General features: G+C 37.8%; 5 protein-coding genes across 6 annotated transcripts in view; all 5 read left to right on the top strand.

The window, feature by feature from the left end:
- The window catches only part of LOC134815046 (uncharacterized), a 79,520-nt gene that overhangs the window by 1,823 nt on the left and 56,760 nt on the right, over positions 1–20,937 (top strand). The gene's annotated exons all lie outside the window — the stretch shown is intronic.
- LOC134815049 (calcium and integrin-binding family member 3-like) overlaps positions 1–20,937 on the top strand; it is a 69,384-nt gene that overhangs the window by 1,826 nt on the left and 46,621 nt on the right. The window lies entirely within an intron of this gene.
- LOC134815042 (alpha-aminoadipic semialdehyde dehydrogenase-like) overlaps positions 1–20,937 on the top strand; it is a 30,737-nt gene that overhangs the window by 1,817 nt on the left and 7,983 nt on the right. Inside the window, exons 2-10 of one of the 2 annotated variants that reach the window (XM_063823494.1) lie at positions 16,830–17,034; positions 17,168–17,233; positions 17,373–17,577; positions 17,707–17,884; positions 18,066–18,143; positions 18,341–18,422; positions 18,634–18,786; positions 18,908–19,072; positions 19,352–19,489. In XM_063823494.1, coding sequence (XP_063679564.1) covers positions 16,830–17,034; positions 17,168–17,233; positions 17,373–17,577; positions 17,707–17,884; positions 18,066–18,143; positions 18,341–18,422; positions 18,634–18,786; positions 18,908–19,072; positions 19,352–19,489 — 1,270 coding nt within the window. Of the gene's footprint in view, positions 1–16,822; positions 17,035–17,167; positions 17,234–17,372; positions 17,578–17,706; positions 17,885–18,065; positions 18,144–18,340; positions 18,423–18,633; positions 18,787–18,907; positions 19,073–19,351; positions 19,490–20,937 lie in introns of those variants that run through there. The other variant, XM_063823493.1, reaches the window with a different exon arrangement.
- Positions 9,279–13,712, top strand: LOC134815045 (stomatin-like protein 1). The gene is made up of 4 exons (XM_063823498.1): positions 9,279–9,354; positions 9,504–9,679; positions 9,895–10,023; positions 10,343–13,712. The coding sequence occupies exons 1-4, from the start codon at positions 9,281–9,283 to the stop codon at positions 10,954–10,956; spliced, it is 993 nt and encodes a 330-aa protein (XP_063679568.1). The 5' UTR covers positions 9,279–9,280; the 3' UTR covers positions 10,957–13,712.
- On the top strand, positions 13,878–16,367 carry LOC134815040 (glycerol-3-phosphate acyltransferase 1, mitochondrial-like). The gene is given in 2 exon segments (XM_063823491.1): positions 13,878–15,046; positions 15,049–16,367. Coding segments are annotated over 2 exon segments (2,373 nt in total). The 5' UTR covers positions 13,878–13,897; the 3' UTR covers positions 16,273–16,367.

Genomic DNA, 20,937 nt, shown 5'->3' with positions numbered 1-20,937 from the left:
GGAGTGTGCTGGTTGGACGTGAAGGTGCCCCCTGGATTGCCTGGTACCCCCAATTGCTTCTACGCCATGAACGATACACCCACTGACTCTTCTCAATCTGCTCCGGACCAGACTTCAACTACTACGGTTCCGGATCAGACTACACCTGCACCCACGACTCCTACCATTATGGTGGAAATTGACGAAGTACTGAAGGATGTTGAAAATATAATTCTTTCAGAATACCACGAATCAGAGGAAAATAAAGATTGTAGCAGCCTCCTTAGTTTCTTCTCAGGGTCTACCCCCCTTGACAACTTCCTGTTGACTCACTCGCAGAGCCTGCGCTCAGAGGTAGATATCATTAAGCTCAACATCTGTAACATTCTAAAACTTGATGTGAACAAATTTGCAATCATAACGCCATCTATGGTTAAGAGCTGCCCATCTCTTAAAAAACTCACCTTAGCAGAGGGTCTACTATCCCTGCTTGGCCTTGCAGAAAATGTCTGTGCTGTAATAAGTGGCAAGAGATGTGACCACGAGGTTAAGTCCCCTTCTTATTTGTCAGCCCCCTCCAGCATTCCAATGGGTCATACTACTTCTAACGAAAGCTCTATACACAAGTCCTTAGAAGATATTCAAACATCCATTAAAAACTTGAAAGACAATGATAGCCACCTTAGGACTCTTGACTCCATAAACACCAAGCTTGCTGAGCTCAAAGTTGATATTAACTGTTTCAAAAACAGCAGATCCTCAAACGTATCCACTCCTGACCTGCCCATGCCTCCTTTTATCATAGGGCCACCAGCAGCCTGTGAAACAGACCATGAACAGCTCCTGCTAGATGCACAGAAGCCTTCAAGTGCAGACGACCCTAAGTCTAAGCACATCATGTCTTATTTACCAGAATTCATTGATACAACCTTGAACTCTCAGCTATTAGATTTCCTTGCTCAACAGAACGATGATTTTGTCAAGAACACAGAAAACGGGCATGGAGTTATAAGCTTTGGTGAACGATATGATTACCCCGGGGCAAAAGCTGCTAAGCCCATATCAGAAGACCTGCCTGAAGTTCTTGCTGAACTTGCCTCAAGGATAAAGAAGCTTTGCCCTGAAACAGTTATTAATCAATGCCTGATCAACCGGTACAATGATGAGAGCAGTTTTCTCCCTAAACACTCGGATAACGAGAACTCGCTTGTGCATGATAGTTCGATTTTCACTGTATCGTTAGGAACCCAGTGACATAAATTTAAAAAGGGACTAGGAATCCAGTCTGGAAAGAAAAAACGGCTACCATATGTTTTTAAAACGACTACCATAAATTTTTCGGCCGCTCCGCGGCCGGATAACGATTTCATTTTACTTTGCTAGTTATATTACAGAGGTTTAGTTATTCATTAGTATAGTTATTAATTCATTAGTATAGTTATTCATAATTGCCAAAAGATTGTGAAAAAATTCCTTTCCGGGTCTCGAACTCGCGATCTGCTAGTATAGTACCGACGGATTAACCGACTAGGATACGATTCCATGTACGCTTTAGTAATATTTACATATAGGTCTTCGCGCGTTCCTGCAACTACCATACTACCATACTACCAAACAGTCCATACTACCATACTGGTAGTAGGAAAATCTTGGATCCTGACAGAAATATCTTGGATTATTTGGTAACGCGCAAGTTAAGCGCAAGAACTAGGATCCTGACAGGAATCTGGCATTTGCGCTCGATTCGAACATCTTCTCAGATAAATATAGAATTAAAGTACAGTGCGCGGCGTTACAGTGTGTAACAACCGAGAGCGACTATTTTAAAGTTGATTTAATAATTTTGTTGACAAAAATTAGTCGGCGTGGCTATGGAAATTAATATGGCTAGGAATTAGATTCTTAGATTCCTCACTTTATGTCACTGGGGTTAGGAAGCCAGTGTTCAGTTAAGTTCTCAATGAAAGGATCAGAAAGTGGGGAAGTCATTGAGACAATAGAGGGACGCAGTCTATATATCATGAGCAAGCAGTCTCAGTTCCTCTGGGACCACAGAATAGATAAGAGCAGTGAAAGGAGGGACGTGAGATTCAGTAAAACGTTCCGCTACGTGAGCAGCAGTAGCAATGCAACATTGATTATTGGTGACTCAAATACCCGGTTCCTCCGATTTGGTGCTGGAAAAGGGACATTCGGTCACAAACTGCCTGGAAAAAGACTTGAATGCTTCACAATAGATCAGTTAGACCCTGCCCTTTGTGTAGGATATAAGAATGTTGTAGTACACTGTGGTGTAAATAATATTAAGAGGGGAGGGGGTGATGTTAAACACTGGGCTAATGAGCTGACGAAGAAGCTCACGAATATTTGTGAAATTTGTCCTTACTCTAAAGTTATAGTTTCACCAATCCTACCAACTAGGTCCTCCTGGCTAAATGAGAGAGCCATGGAGTTTAATAGTATACTGTTTGGGTACTGTAATACCAATGCTAGAATAGGAAATTTAGATTTTGATAGTTTTGTCGATGAGGAGGGTCTACTGAACAAACAGTTTTATAGGTACAAGAAGCCGGATGACCCAATCCACCTGGGGTCAAGCGGTATCTTCAAACTCTCCCGGGCAATTGCCCATAAGATTCTAGGTAGCCCCGTTGATGGGAGGTTGTTCAGTGATGTTACCAAGGCCCAAAATAGATTTTCCCCACGTTCTCGTAGATCTGTAATCCAGTCATGGTAGTCAAACTGATATGCGAAATCTGCTGCTGTTGCAATAGACCTGTGCGTGCTGGACATCCATTTTTGATTTGTCAGATGTGCGACAAAATAATGCACAAAAAATGTAAAACTGATGATAACATAACCAAATTTCGAGATGCAACATACTGCAAAATATGCACTGATGCCAATGATATTGTACGGTACAACCCTTTCTACCAAGCTCCACACTTTGCAAACAATGGCCTCATTGATGATGAGCCAGTTAATTATATTGAATCTATCTACAATAGCTCAAAGATTCTTGAAAATTGCAAAACATTCTCCATAACTGAGTTGAATGCTACCGTCCTACCTAAAAATTCAGCTAAATATTTGTCCAAATTATTCCTAAATATTGATGGAAATGCATCAAACTTTGACAACTTTGCAGTTGAGCTGTCTTGTATCGACCACAAATTCTCTGTTATCGGTCTTGCAGAAACAAATACTAATCCCGAAAATGGAACTCTGTATCAGCTTAACGGATACTCCTCCTGTTACCAATCACGTTATTTTTGTCAAAAGAAAAACCAGTTCAAGGGTAAAGGATCAGGAGTGTGTCTTTACCTGCACAACTCCTTTAACTTTAACAAAATCCCTGGCTTATCTCTCTGTAATGAACACATAGAATCACTGTTCGTATCCATCACTAGCTTGCAAGACCCAACTGTTGTAGGGGTTATATACCGTCCCCCAAACGCATCACTTGAACTGTTCAACGAAGCATATGAATGTATTCTCTCAAAACTGAATGGCAAAAAAGTATATATTCTTGGTGATTTCAATATAAACATGTTGAAGGACCCATCTCCATCAGAGGACAAATTCCAAGAAATAATATTCAACAACGGCTTCATACCAACCATATCAGTACCAACTCACCAAATGCCTGGCTGTTCCAGGACCTGTATTGACAATATCCATACCAATGTAGTAGATCAAACCCTTATTTCTGGTGTGATATCTGACAAGATCTCCCACCATCACCCTATATTCACTCTTATTGAACTTTCCCCTGACTCTGTGCCAACACCTGATTCATCAGACAAAATTACTATACACTACGACTATAGTAATGCTAACTTAGAAAAGCTCTGTCTTGAAATAGAAAACGATGTAGATAGGTTCCACCACAGCTGTAACACATTTGATTCTTTCATGCAGTTATTTCAAGAAAAGATAGATTTGTCTTGCAAACTTCTAACTCCTAGAACCACTAAACGTAACAGCATAACCAACCCTTGGATTACCCAGGGCCTAATTAATTCCATCGATAAGAAAGCTAGGTTGTATTTCGAATGGAAGAAGACTTGTACATTAAAACTACCTGACGGGGACCCAAACAAGCACATCTACTACAAGGAATTCGACAAGTTTCTCAAAAGGTCAATAAATATGGCAAAGGCTATGTGCTATACTCAAAAATTCGAGAAGTACAGCATGAATTCGAAAAAGACTTGGGAAGTTATAAATGAACTCCGTGGTAAAAATTTGTCTAGATGTAAGGACGATTTTGTCATAGATGGCCAGAGAGTTACTTGCAGACGAATAATTGCTAACAAATTTTGTGAATATTTTACATCTCTTGCAAGTAATCTCAATAAAAATGTATTGTCAAACAATAGTATTTCTCTGGAACCAGTAGAATCATTTGCTCAGTTCATGTCTAATTCAGTATCTGACTCCATATACCTAGAAGAAACTAATGAAGACGAGATTGTCGAGGTCATCAGAGATTTTCAAAATGGCAAGGCGAGTGACATACCTATAATCGTTGTAAAAAAATCGGCAAAGCTCATTGCTGGTACCTTGGCCAGGCTTTACAACACATGTATACAAAGTGGTACATTCCCAAGTATATTTAAAACGGGTAAAGTTATTCCTATTTACAAGAAAGACAATAAGGAATGCATTGAAAATTATCGGCCTGTATCAATATTACCTTTATTTGGAAAAATCTTTGAGAAGATCATTTACAAACGCCTTTATAATTTCTTCACATCTAAAGGTGTACTAACAGACTCACAGTTTGGATTTAGAAAAGGCCATTCTACCACTCATGCTCTACACAAATCTATAGACTCCGTTACAAAGTCTCTGGCTAGCAATAAACATGTATTGGGCATATTCATTGACTTGAGCAAAGCCTTTGACACCCTTGATCACAATATTCTTCTAAGCAAGTTAAATTCCTACGGTATTAGGGGTTCAGCACTTACCTTACTTAAAAGCTATTTGACTAACATGACAGAAAGCAGTATGTTATGTATAACGATGTACCATCAGTAACAATGGACGTGAAATTTGGAGTACCACAAGGGTCAATTCTTGGGCCACTACTCTTCCTACTGTATATGAACGATATAGTAAACTGTTTTTCAGACAGTGAGGTGAAATTTGTACTTTATGCTGATGACACTAATATCTTCATATCAGGACCATCTAGAGAAGCAACATATAAAAAAGCCAACTTAATACTTAAACATGTCTCGATTTACATGAAATGTAATCTACTTCATATCAACATGTCCAAATGCTGCTACATACATTTTAAACCTGCCTCTGAATATGATGACACCTGTGCGCGGACTAGACCATTTGCTAACCTGCTAGATGAATCTAGATCAATATTCATCGATGGTAAGGTTATCACTAAAGTCAAGGATACCAAATTCTTAGGTGTTGTTATAGATAGTAAGCTAAACTGGATTGCCCACATGCACTACATCCGTAAAAAGCTGCGGACCATGACTGGTGCAATCTGTAGAATCCGGCACTCTATACCTGCTGAACTATACTTGAAAATATATAATGCTCTTTTTGAATCACATCTCAGTTATGGTATAAGTGTTTGGGGTGTTGTCATCAAGGAACGGTCCAATGACAGTCTTTTTATCACTCAGAAGCACTGTATAAGGATCCTTTTTGGAGATCTCGACTCATATCTAGATAAACAATCAACATGTGCAAGAACTAGACCATATGGTATGCAAAGATTAGGCCATAAACATTTTGAAAAGGAGCATACAAAACCCATTTTTAATAGACTAAAAATTCTTACAGTTCAAAACTTGTTCAAGTACCATTGCATTTCAGAATTCTCTAAGATTATCAAGTACCACTGCCCATACTCCCTTTATGAGGCCATCAACATTTCAAACCGTACAACGAGTTTAACGGTTATTCTTCTTAATAAATCAAATACTTTTTTGTTCACTGCAGCCAAGCTTTGGAACACTGTTCATAAAAAAATTCTAACCTCAAGCAATTGCCTAGAAACTTCCATTAACTTGATAAAATTGAGAACCAAGGCACTATTATTACAAGTACAGGCTGCTGATTTAAAAGATACTTGGAATCCAAACAATTTTAAATTGCAGTAATCTATTCTAATCGCAGCAGCACACACTGATTGTATTATAGACTGAAAAGCTCTCAGATCAATTTTGGGCGTTTTTAACCACTTGTTGTAATGTTTTTAATTATTTAATATCTTAACTTAACTAAATTTTTATTCAGATCGAATTAACAAATAATATTTGATAATTTATTCGATAGTTTAGTCTGATATTGATATTGACTATATTGATATTGTTATTATTGAATGAAGTTAACTCCAGACGTACATAATATTACTTCTTTTAACAAAGGGACTTGGAGTATAAACGACCAAGTTAGCATACATTTTCAACCAACCAAGAATTCTGGAGGCAAAGGTGGGTGCGTAAACTTTATGGTCTGTACTCTCCGATCCTGTATCACCCAGGATTCTTTTCGACGTTTTTGGTAAAAGGTATATACCTTCTAGTCAATCTCTTGCTACTCCAAGTCCCCCAAGATTTCTAAACTAAAGTTCGTCCTAGTTATATTATATTATATAAAATATATTTTTTGTTTGCTGTAACTGATACTAAATAAAATTGTTGTTTTCCTGAAATTGTTGTTTTCCTGATAAGTGCATATATCAACTCTGGATACATTGCAAATTGATTCATCTCGATTCATGAAGTTTGAAAAAAGTTACAGCAATGCGCGCAATTTCGGGAGTGTGTTTTCGGCAGAGATATAACATGCGCCTTTTTTGATTGCAACGAATCTACTTCTAAACATCGATTTTTCAGCAACTTAATCAAATCTAGTGAACAAGGAAGGAACTACACAGGGAGGAACTACACAGGGAGATACCTGTGCACTCGGATGGTATGCACTGAGCTTAATGCCTCTGCTCAGAGAAGTTCAGGTTAAACAGACAGAACCTGAAACAGAACTAGAATCAGACAGGGAACTCAACACTTATCCCAAACAAGTTTGGTATGCTGACGACTCTGCAGCAGGGGGTAAACTTGATCAACTCACGAAATGGTGGGAGGACCTTAAAGATCATGGTCCCATGTATGGGTATTACCCAAAACCCAGCAAGACATGGTTGATAGTGAAACCAGAGCATGCAACCAAAGCTAAGGAACTCTTTCCAGATGTTCAGATCACTACCAAAGGCCACCGTTATCTTGGGTCATATATTGGATCAGAAGAAGGGGTAAAAGAGTTCATACTAAAGGAGACCGAAAGTTGGAAAGCAGACATTCTCGGACTCGTCGAAATAGCTGCAAACGAACCCCAGCTAGCCTACTCCGCTTTCATCTACGAAACCTCCAAAAGATGGAATTTTGTTTGCCGTACAACCCCAGGGATTTCCGACCATCTGAAACTCTTGGAATATTGTGTCAAGGAAGACTTTATACCAGCCATTATGGGCAAAAGTTTTGTGCCTGATCAAATCAGAAAAATAGCTTCACTTCCTGCAAGAATGGGCGGGCTGAGCATTCCAGACTGCACATCAACAGCAGAGATGTAGTACACTAACTCAGTAAATGCTACAAAACAGCTCATAGAAGCAGTTTTTCAACAGCTTACTACTTTCCAACCAAACGGAGAACTGCAGCATGACATCATAAGTGAAGTAAAGAAGCGTAAGGAAGAGCTTTACAAACACCAGCGTGAAACTATTATGAATGAGGTATCCCCATCAACACAAAGGCAATTAGAACTCCTTAGTGAAAAAGGAGCATCCATTTGGTTATCCACACTCCCTCTAAAAGCATGTGGGTACGTCCTTAACAAACAAGAATTCTTTGATGCCCTCTCACTCAGATATAATCTTACACTGTCTACAGCTAACAGAAGTCCCCTATGTGTATGTGGAAATCAAAATCATATCAACCATACTCTAACCTGCAAAATCGGAGGCTACGTTTCACTTAGACACAATTCACTAAGAGATACAATAGCTGAACTCCTAACCACTGTTTGCAAAGACGTTGAAACAGAACCCCAGCTTCTTTCCGTTCCTCACACACTTGAACTATCTAATGGAACAAATAGACAGGATGGTGCAAGACTGGACATCAGTGCGAGATCGTTTTGGTCGCCGCTGGACAGGGCATTCACAGATGTAAGGGTACTTCACCCTCAAGCCCAGTCCAACAGTGACAAGAGCATCTCACAGATGTACCAATCTCACGAGAAAAGCAAAAAACGTGAGTACAATGACAGAGTCCTCAATGTTGAAACGGCTACCTTCACACCACTGGTGTTCAGTACTACAGGAGGAATGGCAACTGAGGCTTCACAGTTCCTAAAACATCTCGCTGAAAAGATCAGCCTAAAGAAAGGCCAACGGTATTGTGATGTGATGTCATTTGTCAGACGCAGACTGCGTTTTGATCTAATCAGAACCTGTATAATCTCTATCAGGGGGTACAGAGGTACCAGAACCCTTCCACCCACGGCAATAAGTGATTTGGACCTTAACCTGATCAACACTCTTAAACCCTAAAAGGTCATGGAGTGCTTGTTCGATGGGGGTCTTAACTGCTTTTTGTTGTGATGTGATTTAGTGGATTTTATATATGAGTACAAAGGGTTTTATTTTTACCTCAGTTTTTAAATTTGTAACATTTTTACAGAATTTTTATATAGGGTCATTGCTATATTATGTGTATATTGTTTGAATATTTATAATCTAGTGAACAATTGACAATTTTGAACAAAACCGATGACAGTTCCTTTTTCGTTCCTCCATTTGTAAATATCAAATCAACATGATCTTTTCAAACCATCTTCTTATACAAAGAATGAAAAACTGCCTCTGCTGTTCCGATCTGTTTCACTGCATCTTGGTAAAAGGTAGCCATCGGGCCCCCCTTAACACTCTTACAACTAATAAACTGTACTGATAACAGAGCTCACAAATGATAATATGGATTTTTTGTAATGTAAGCTCAAAAGTTGAATTAGAAGGATTTAAGAAAGAGATTATTTAAAAAAGTTTTGTTAATGATAGTTATTTTTGGAATGTTTGGAATGAAGTTTATGGAACAATTTAGGGAAAAAATTATGTTGTTAATAAAGAAAAGCACAATGAACATCTTAGGTGTAATCCCCATGTTGCTAAGAGACGTTTTATTAACTTATATAGAAGTGAAAAGTATAATTAGGTAAACACTCTTATTATTGTTATAATTATTATAAAATCATACTCAGAATGACAATTTATCGCTACAAAAAAGTTGCTGACTCAGAAAATGATAACAGTGACAGTCCGTCCTATACTCAGAGGTATATCAAAATCTGTCGTACTGTATTATATAATTATCACATTAATATGTTGACGATAGAGTTTTTGATCTCAAATACAAAGCAGGGAAATATTGCCCAGAATTATGATTGTACTTTTACTTTTTTGTTAAATGATCAAATAAATTTAGGTTTACTGCAGCGTTTGTGGAGGGCGTGATGTGGGTTGTATTTGTATCTCTATTTCCTGTGCTTGGATGGAAGTGCGTCAAACGTATAAAGCCAAACAATGCCCTGGTAAAACATAGACTTGGACATACTGCATCTGTCAAATATTCTGGCTTTGACGTTGTTCTTCCAGCTATTGGTAGGTTGCAAATCTTGGATTGATCCTCGTTAAGGAATGTTGTTAGTGACTTAAGCTACAAATCATTTAGTTGCTATGATTTCAATTTACTTTTAAAACCTGTTGGTTATCTTCAAGGAAAACTTGGTTGTGCAAGAAGACATGCTGTTAGTTTCATTCTAGATTATAATCAGTATGGTACCAATGCATTCATGTATTCATGAAAATATTTTCAGATCAAGCTGTAGAGGTGAATCTTAGCCCTCAGAACATATTACTTCCATCGTCAACTTACTATTCCAAAGACGGGGTGCTTATGGAGTCTGGTCTTATTGTTGAATATCAAGTCAAAGACCCTGTTGTCTGTAAGTTTCTAAACTACAATCATGGTTCTAATATTTTCTATTTGTAGAACTGAGACGAATTTGGAGAATTGCAAAAAAAATTCACTTTACCATACTTGGCAATTCAGATAGGACTTGGCATTCAGATCTACGCATGAAGATGTTGTCCTTCTAAATGTTTTTCTTTGAAACATGGGCAAGCGTAGAGAATGATCCACAAGTCGAGGAAAAGAAAATTAATTGTTAATAACAATGTTATCTCAAATCCTTAAAGATATGTAACAAACTGCAGAAATAACTTATCAATCTTACAGTCAGATATAATAATAATACTCTGCAGGTGTTAGAGAGTTACAAGATATAGAGCAGAGTGTTATACTTGCAAGCAAAACCGCGATCCCTACTGTCTTTTCTCAAAGCAACTCTGACATGATTAAATGCTCGAAAAAGCTTACGGAGTACGCTGTCACCAGGAACATTAATAATGCAGTTTACAAGTGGGGAATAGACATTATATCCACAGAGCTTTCCCCTTTTAAATTTGCTACACCACCAAAAAAAGATTCTTCAGACGATCCTGTTTCGACTGTAATAAATTTTATCCAGAAACTTGCAGGACACAATCCACTACCTCCAAAAGAAAAATTCACCATAGATGAAATGATCCTTGCATTGAAACCTTATCTTACTCGAAAATTGGGAGAAGATGTCAATGCAGTAGCTCTGTTGAATCTTGCTGGTGATAATGGTGGCCAGTGTCTCATTGACTTCAAGACACAAACTATGGTTGCTAATCCCAGTTCATGTCATCCTGATGTTACTATTGATATGGGTGTGGACACGTTGATATCCATGATAGAGAACAGAGACAGTCTGATGGACGTCTACAAATCTGGGCGCATTAAAATAGAAGGCGATCTACAAGCTGCTTGGAGACTGCAAAAACTGTTCTAGCGTGATGCCCTATGAACAGTAAATCTTTCTTTAATTCGTTATTGCATCATTTGTTTGCATTTATTAATTGTATAGCATTTAAATTTGATCAAAGAATTAAGATTTATGGCAGAAATTACCTGTTCCAGAATTAATATGATTAGGAGCAAATCAATAGAAGTGAAACAATAAATTGTTCAATCCTAAGTTCTATGCAAATGAAAAATTCTTTCAATTTCTATGTAGTACATACGATTTTCAGGTTGATTATTTGGTTTGTTGTTCAGTTCACTGCTTCATTTTAATAATATTAGGTCTAGAATCTAGTTTTATGAATCTATGGAGAAGCTTTTTCTTGTTAAAATTGTTTGCGATTTGCAATCATTCTCGTTATAATGACTTATGTTGTACGTATATTATTATATTTGAAGTGTTGTAAAATGTGTGAATAGATTATATTATAGATATAACCTTAAAATGTAATTACTTTGCATCTTCATTGACATGTTTCCTAGCCAACTTGAGGTCCCCGTAAATGGAGGTTAAATAATTGTAAATAGTCAATGGTAGAATCCAACAATCTGTGCTTGAGAAATGATGCAAGTTATGTTTGTTAATAATATGTAATATTAGTTTGTTCGGACTATTCGAATTTATAAATTTTTTTGTTTAAAATGTCTATTTAATAATAGTCAATAGTTGTAACCGTTCTGAAGATAATTATATGTAACCATTGAATATATACTAATTGTTCAATTATATAAAGTTATTTCTCATTTCTATAAAAAGAGGTCTGGGGACTAATTTTCTACAATTAATAGAATAACATTCTAGGGTCACAACTAAACCGAATGAACTGCTCGTATATATTTCTTCAGTCTTCTCTTCCTCTCTACTTGCAGGCAGCTGTGTTGTGGATTTCTTAGAGTCATGGTTAATGCTATTGAAGCAGTATGAGTCCCAGGAAAAAGGTGGTAAATGCTGATCAAGCTGTGAGTGTTGTGCCCCTGGTATTGCCGAACCAAACGAATCTTGGAAGGTTTCTTACTGATTCGAACATTCCCCAGATCGTCTGTATTCACGTTAAGGAGTCTAAATTCTTGGTGAACTCGATCGTTCTCTCTTTAAACAGCTCTGTTTTTAAAGGGGAAATTTTGAAGCTTTCTCACGAGGATCATACCTTGTTGTTGGATGAAGATTTGCTGTGTATTCCAGTAATTGAATCAGTTGTGAGAGACTGTCTAGAATATCTCCATGGTGAGAGTATCAGTCTTTCGTTTGGCAATGTCCATTATTTTTGCAAATTTGCAACAGTGTACAAAATAAATCATTTGATTTCAACTTGCAAGATTTTCATTGAGGAGCATGTGGGACGCCTTACAATTCAAGAATTGCTTGAAAATTACAGTGATGTTGATGAGGCCAATATTCACCACAGCTCATCTGCTAACTATATTGAAAAAAACTGTGAAAGAATAATTGAAGACATAATATCAGTTGATAGCTCACCAATAATTTGTGGGCTCAAGGAAAATGTCCTATTTTTAAAATTTTTAGTCGAGTCCAGTTCATCAAAAAACTGTGGAAAGCTTCTTTTGCTTTTGACAAAGTCAGAACAATTTGATAGTAGCTTTCTTCTAGATTTTCCTTTGGATAGGCTAAACTACAAGGATGTTTTTCCGATCTTTGCCGATTTTCAAAAGTTCATGAAATTACTAATAACATCTGTTGAAGACCCTGTTTTAGTGAAACATACGTCTTTGTTGAAACGCTTGTGTCTCGTGAGCAGACTTCTGGGAAATGACATTCAACCGAAATTGGAAATTAAGCTTAGTTTTGAGACATCTGATCAGTATTTAGTGGAGACTTCTTCTCCAATTGTTATCAATGGTGGCACAATTACGTCCATCGATGTTGCAGTAAAAGCTTCTGGCACCGAAGCTGTTTTGGTTGAAAATAAAAGCCAAGCAATATGCACTTCTAACGATGCTTCAGATCCAAAATGGTTTACAAATTTCTTAAGAGAAATTCCTGCATATGATACCAAAGTGAAACGGAAAAAGAAGGTTGAGATGATGTTAGAAGAAAGATGTATCGAACTTGACCAGCAAGTGAGGCGCAATAAATTGGGAGACTACTACAGAGTCGAGTTGTTTCTAGGCTGGGTTTTAAAGGATAAATTAAAGCTTGACATTACTGATTATGAAAGGTTTTTAAAGTCGTTCAACTTCATGAAACTAAGTAAAACATTCTTAAAAGATAGCTGGAGTCTGTGTTCATTATTCTACAAATCATTTCAGGAAAATCGACTAGAATGTTTAGATGAGCTAAGTAATGATAATAATTTCTTTGTCATCCAGCGAAAGCTCAGCTCAGCTGAAATCCAGAAATCAATAATAAGTTCAGGAAACATTGTTTTGCCTGGTACTTCCTGTTGTTTGATAAATAAATGTGATACAAAGGACAGCAGTGGTCACCACACCATTGGCAAAATTTCAATAAAATTACGGGCGTCTACGGAGGATCAATCATGCGGGCTTATTCGGAAAAATCAACATCAGAAAGATTTGGAGCATTATTATATGACTCTTCTTGATAAGGATCTGACATTTTCTGGCTTGATTTCTGTGAAAATATTCACAAAGAATGACATTCTGACAATTGTCAAGAATTATTCTTATTTTTTTGTTACTTTGATTTATAAAAATTGATTTTCAGTATTTTATGTTTTGATGTAATGTCATGGTAATGTCATTGATCAAATTGTAATATTTGTACTAGGTGTGATTTCTAATGTAGTCATAATACTAAATGAATATTCGAATGTTCTTAAGTTTCGATGAAAGTGTAGAAACAACATGAGACAATCGAAGTATTTTTCTGTACTAACATCTTTCAAATATCAGTAAAGTGAATTTGAAAATAGGAGTTATAATTATAATTCAACTTTATTCAGGCTTAGATGGACAATAAAACCAGTGATCGACTGGATGCAGTCTTCAAGAAATGGGAGAAGAAAAGTAATGCAGCCCAGGCTAGAGAATTCGCCATCTCAAGTTCAGGAAAAGAGAAGTGGATATCAAAATATGGTAATAGTCCAGCTGCGATACCAAGAATGAAGAAGAACTATCGAACTCCCAGTCAACGGCAGAGAGTGCAACATGACGGTTATTCTGGTTACTTGCCAAGTTTAGGTATCAAGCTGTCTCACAAAACAGTGACAGTGTCTAATAAATGCTGCTACCGTTGCACTCCTAACAGTCATTCAGTCTGGCACCCCAAAACAGATAAACAGATAAATCTTATTCATTCTCCATCTTGTCGTCGTTTTGGAGTTTTCCCATACTATTTCAATGACATTCACAAGTCTTCTAGCCTGAAAGTATCGACTCATCCGGAGACTGAAAATGCAGTTCTTACTTCCAGAGAAGTTCAGGCACAAATTGACACTTACCCAGATAAGAATAATGCTACTGCTGAAGCTTACAAGATTTACAGTAAGATGTTTGCACATTCGTGCTCTCTTTTAGCTAAAGTGATGGGCTGGATGATAACAAAAGTTTTCCAATTTTCTACGACTGGTGTTTTCGTTGAGGAGAAGGAGGTAGAAATACTAAGGCAAGCAGTTGATAGAAAGCTCCCCATTCTATACCTTCCATTGCACAGGTCTCACCTGGACTACATAATCCTCATGTGGACACTCTGTCTCTGTGATCTGCCCTCCCCTTTTGTAGCAGCTGGTGACAATCTCAACATTCCAATAATCGGCTCCATTCTTAGGAAGCTGGGTGCTTTCTTTATCAGGCGGAAACCTAAGGAGGATCACGAGCTCTACAAATCAATTCTGGGTCAGTATATGATCGAGTTGCTAAAAGGAGGTTCTTCAATAGAGTTCTTTGTCGAAGGTAGAAGATCAAGAAGTGGTCTAATAAACCCGTCCAAGGTCGGGCTTCTCAGTCAAATAGTGACTGCAGTAAAAGAGGGAGTGATCAGCGATGTACTACTGTGTCCACTCTCCATCACTTATGATAAGTCACCTGAAGAGAGTCTCACTCTGGAGCTACAAGGAGCAAAGAAGAGGCTGAGAATGTATTCACTGCTCTGTGGTATTCCATCACCTTCCCCATTAGACAGCACTACGGATCAGTTAGAGTTAATTTCTCAGAACCTTTCTCTTTATCAGAGTATGTAGAAAAGACCATATCAGATGTGAGACTACCCTCTGATAGGTGGATAAACGCTGCGGACATGGACACAGCTGCAGTGTTCAGGCTCGCTACAAGGCTGGGGGATCACGTGTTGTTTAATGCAATGGAGACTAGCAGTGTCAGCGAGATTGCTGTAGTATCAGTTGTTCTCTTGAACACAACGTCTAGGAGTTCTCAGGCAGAGTTGGAAAAGGACGGTAAAGTTTGGAATAGTGTGCTAGATGCTTTGAAGAAAAACACTCCAGTCTCATTTAAGAAGGGATATCTTGGTGAAGCTATCAAAGATCTGGGAGGGTGTCTTGAAGTCACCGAACAGACTGTTGAAGATGAAGTGATACAGCTATATAAGCGAGCACCTAACAGTAAAGCTGATCTCCTACTCCATTACTACTCCGCTCCAATTGTCATGTTCTCTCTGTCAGTCAGTGCACTGTGTATCAGTGTTCCTGGCATCATTGTCCACAACAAGTTAACAGATACCCACACTGTCTCCAAGAACAGTCTCATGGTTCGAGCACAGTACATCTGTGGGATCCTACAAAGCACTGTGACGGCTAACCCCCCGTGTATTGCTGTTGATCAGCAACTATCCTTCGATCTGGACAGTCTTTTCACCTTGGGTATCTTCAAACACAAGCAAACAGCTCTGTCAACTACTGAGCAATCTCGACTCAACAAAGCCTCTGCTATATGGGACGACACTAAAGATGTAGGGAATAACGAACCTGAGTTTTATGACGATTCTCTTCTTGTAGACATGAACAAGATAGACTCCTGTCTACAAACTGGATCAATCCTGATACCGTATATAAAAACCTTCTGGTTTGTTCTAGAATACACGGATATCCTGAGAGAGTCTGTCCAGATGAACAAGTCAGAGTTTGTAAGGGAGCTATGTCAGATAGGGCAGGAGGAATACGAGAGAGGGATCAGACCTGCTCTATGCACCTCACAGTTCCATATTACTAACTTTGTAGACAAACTCATCCACCTCAGGGTGGTTGTGATTGAAGGAGAGTATTTGAAACTAAGTGAACAGTATGATGGTACAGAGAACTTTCTGACAATGGTCAGCTACATTTCTCTGTTTCTTTCAGAGAGGACCCCTTTCTATCTTGATCCAGAGTGAATGTTTCTTATATACCTAACTAGTGGTTGATTTGCATGAAATTTTACAAATAAATGGGCTACAAGCAAATTTCCACTCTTATAATTTTATTTTTGATTTGTTATGGAAAAATTGTTTAGAAAACTTTTATAATTTATACAGTAAATTTGCATTTTAAATGTTAATTTTGTTTTCGTAGACAAATAACCCTATACAAACCTTGCATTAAAGTAGGTATTATGATGGGTTTTAAATAGGATCGCAACTCCTTATTAACATGCATATTTTTGATATTATAGATTATACATTTTGATTTCTCACTGTTCCTTGTTACACTAAGTCTGAAGTGTTTCATTTTGATTACAGCTATTTCTGTTTTGCGTTGGCCATTCGAAACAATACACACAATTCCCTTTTCCCCAGAATCAATTTAATGATGTCACAACTGTTTTTTCAACTTTGTTAAAAGTGTTTAACTTCATTGAAAATTAATGATATGATATTATGATAATATTATGTAAGTATTTTCCGTGGTGATTTTGTTAGTAGTAACCACTTTTTAAACATGTTAGGATGTCACTTTTCAAGATCGCCAAGACCTCCCAGCCACTCCTCTCGAGATGCATGTCCATGTTGGTCAACGATCCTAGCTACTCTTGGCTGGCAGATATCGGCATCAAAGAAGTAAATGAGGGTGTTTACAATGGCTCCTGGGGTGGTAATGGGAATATTGTAACTTCAGTTTCACCCATTAACGAGCAGCCCATCGCTCAGGTTATTGAGGTGAGTAGATTCTTTGTTATATACGGAGTTCGCAGTATAGCAATTAGTAATCAACCGTTTTTTGTATACACACCATTTCAATCTATGAGTTCCTGCTACTATAATACTAAACGTGACTGAATTACCTCTTCAGGGAACAACTGAAGACTACGAAGAAGTTGTAAGAGCTTCAAAAGAAGCTTCAAAGCAGTGGGCCATGGTACGTAACATTTAATCCTTGTTTTCAGCAACCCAACTGTAGTACTCTGCAGTAATTTCGTTTTAACTTTGTACTGACTGAGCATGAGTAGGATTGTAACGTGTTTCAGTACTAACCCTCTACTAACCCTGTCACCCAGACTCCAGCCCCTGTCCGAGGAGAGTTTATCAGACAAGTAGGAGAACACTTGAGAGACAAGCTAGAGCCTCTTGGTAAGCTGGTATCCCTGGAGATGGGCAAGATCCTCCCTGAGGGTATTGGTGAGGTTCAGGAAGCGGTGGACATTGCTGATTACGCTACTGGGCTTTCTAGGATGCTCAACGGAAAAGTTATACCATCTGAGAGTGAGTTAATCTTTATCATTATGTTGCAATAAAAATTGGTGTACATATTACATAATATACCAAAAATCACAAACATAAGAGCAATACAATTAGATAGAGTTCAAATATAACCGTATATCCTTGGCACAGGGCCAGGACACATGATGTTGGAGAACTGGCACCCTCTCGGAGTTATCGGAGTGATAACAGCCTTCAACTTCCCGGTGGCTCCCTACTTCTGGAACTTTACTATAGCTAGCATCTGTGGTAACGCTTGTTTGTGGAAGGGGGCCCCAAGTACTCCACTGACTGGTGTTGCTTGTACCAGGTTCATATCAATTGATTTTATATTTTAACATTGTGTTTATACATGTTATATGCATCATAAGATTACTATCGTTTCACTTAATAACCAAATTAATACCTAACACATATTAACATAGTTTCTAATAATATAATATACTATATAGTATAGAATATATAGTATAGTAAATAGTACTATATTACAGATTGATAGCGGATGTGTTGGAAGCTAACAATCTCCCCGGTGGTTTGAGTGGTCTTGTTACTGGCGGAGCTGATGTGGGGTAAGTGTTACCACCTGTTTACCACCTGTTTACCACCTGTTTTACCACCTGTTTTACCACCTGTTTTACCACCTAATATACTGCTGGTAGTGTAGACAAGGATAGCTAGAAGTTGTATATAATAGTGAGATTGTAAGGTTGTGTAACAACTACCACTTCAACTACCACTTCAACTACCACTTTACTTTTTACTTCAGTTCTGCAATGGTGGATGATCCTCGTGTGAACCTTCTCTCTTTTACTGGTAGTTGTCATATTGGTAAACAAGTCGGATCTAAAGTAAGTCTTGCACGTGAATTAGCTCTGTTAATTTACACAGTTATAAATTGTAGACTCGAATAGCAGTTAGATGACACAAACATTTTACGGGAATTCGGTAATCTTAACGTACGGGTAACGCACTTACTGCTACTTGTTTATTTAACAAAAGTGAACCACCTCCCCACAAATTGTGTAGTAACTACAATCTTCCTAATCTCTTAATCCCCAGGTCCAAGAGAGAATGGGTAAGCTGATTCTAGAGTTGGGAGGTAATAACGCTATCTCCGTGATGGAAGATGCAGATCTCAGTATGTTGGTACCTGCTGTGTGTTTTGCTAGTGTTGGAACTGCTGGACAGAGGTGTACTACTACCAGACGTCTTGTAATTATATAATAATATCTTGTCTTTCTTAAATATTATTATATTTAGAAACATTCCATCTGATTTAATTATATTAAGCATTGCACCGAAGTCTCCTCAAGCTGACCCACTTCTAATTCAGATAGTACACAAGTCACTTATAGATGAAGTGGTTAAGAGACTAAAGTCAGCGTACAAGCAAGTGAAGATAGGTAATCCTCTAGAGAAGGGTATTCTGTGTGGACCTCTTCACACTACAGCAGCTTTGGAGGCTTACAAGGAGGCGATCAGCGAGGCCACTGCTCTGGTATGTACTGGAGGGTTACGAAATAATCTAGTTAAACTGTATTGATAATTATTTGATTGGTTAATCATGTTAAAGTTTGTGTTATTCGAATATACTTATATTTATAGCTAATCTGCACATAACTGAGACACGTACAACGTGTAACCTGATATTTAGTTAACCACGACAAGGAGCAATCCATTACTTAAAATGCTTACTTGATTTCTATATTAAATGGAAAATGAACTAAATAAGAAAGTGTTTTAAATATAAGTGCAGCTCTCTAACCTCTCCTCTCAGGGTGGTACTATAGAAGTGGGAGGTAATGTTCTAGAAGGAAGGTACGTGGAACCAACAATAGTAACAGGGCTCCCACACAACTCTGACCTCGTTATGAGGGAAACATTCGCTCCTATCCTCTACGTAGTGCCATGTGATGTAAGTACCGTGTAGAACCGTGTGATGTAAGTACCGTGTGATGTAAGTACCGTGTGATGTAAGTACCGTGTGATGTAAGTACCGTGTGATGTAAGTACCGTGTGATGTAAGTACCGTGTGATGTAAGTACCGTGTGATGTAAGTACCAGTGGATACTGGTATGGCGGGGAGGTGATAATTGTTTGTTTACATTTTAGGGCGAGCACATGTTCAGGAGGCTGATGAGGTGATAATTGCTTGGTTACATTTTAGGGCGAGCATATGTTCAGGAGGCTGAAGAGACGCTTGTAACGCCTTCTTGTTACCCCCCTTTGAGGGCCCCGAATAATTTTCTGAACGAAAGCTCAAAAATAACCGAGAAATCGACCTTCTTATTAACTCATTTTGATGACCGTTTCTAACCTAAAATTGCACGAAAAATCGATTTAGCTAGGTTTCAGAACCTATAAACACTTCATTATCCCTCAAAATCGATGTTTTATAGCTCAGTTCTGCTTCCTATAGGTATAAATTGTGCATTAGGCTAGTTTTAAAATTGAAAATCGAAAAGTTGCACACGTGGGGACACGCCCAAATTGATTAAAAATTGCTAAAATAGTAAAATCACTGAAAATTGCTCTTTTTACCATTTTCTGTCAACTTTGGAGTGCCGTTGTGAGTACTGTTCTTCTTGAAATACTTTGAAACTTTGCATGCTTATCAAACTATACATAAATAACGGAATATGCAAATATTTAAGGTGATTCAATATTGGATGCGCACGCAACGTCCGCTCAAAGTTTGCACGTGCGAAAGGTGAGAATTTTGCTCAATCGTGATTTCGATTAGATTCTGCTTTTCCATGACAGTTAAATGGCATTATATATATGAATTTAATGCCGACTTGAATGAGTATAATGTGGCATATTCAGTCAGTGATCGACAGATATGCTTACCTAAACACAAGGAAATGTTTTCAAAGGTAAAATTTCAAAATCGCGTTGAAATTATCTCCTTTACCTTATTAATAAAGTTATGAATTTCGACTTTGAAAAGTACCCTGACATTATAATCAAAAAGATATGATATTTGACCAAAACCCATAATCATGGGTAGAGTGGACCGCTGCCAGTGTCTCTCTTTCCCAAACAAAAGGATATGATATCAATTTGATTGACCGTTCTCAAATGCAAAATGATACCGAGAATGAAATCGGTCGCTCGCTTTTCCCATTCATTTACAATTGTAATAGATTAAGAAGAACTACCCGAAGGCAGCTGTACTCGGCAACAAAGATTCAATAAATGGGATTGCATTGATTGTATTTTATTGAATTAATTTATATACCATTTAAATTATTGTCCAATTTATCGACATCAAATGAAAATAAGCTATGGTAGTAAACTATGGCTCAGATCATATAATCTCAAATTGGAAATGTTACGTTTACAACTTAGCAAGTAACAGTT

The sequence above is a fragment of the Bolinopsis microptera genome, chromosome 5, assembly GCF_026151205.1.
Source record: "Bolinopsis microptera isolate Bmic1 chromosome 5, MBARI_Bmic_1.0, whole genome shotgun sequence".
Lineage (NCBI taxonomy): Eukaryota > Metazoa > Ctenophora > Tentaculata > Lobata > Bolinopsidae > Bolinopsis > Bolinopsis microptera.
The sequence above is the reverse complement of the archived record's forward strand: the minus strand, read 5'-3'. Positions and strand labels throughout refer to the sequence as shown.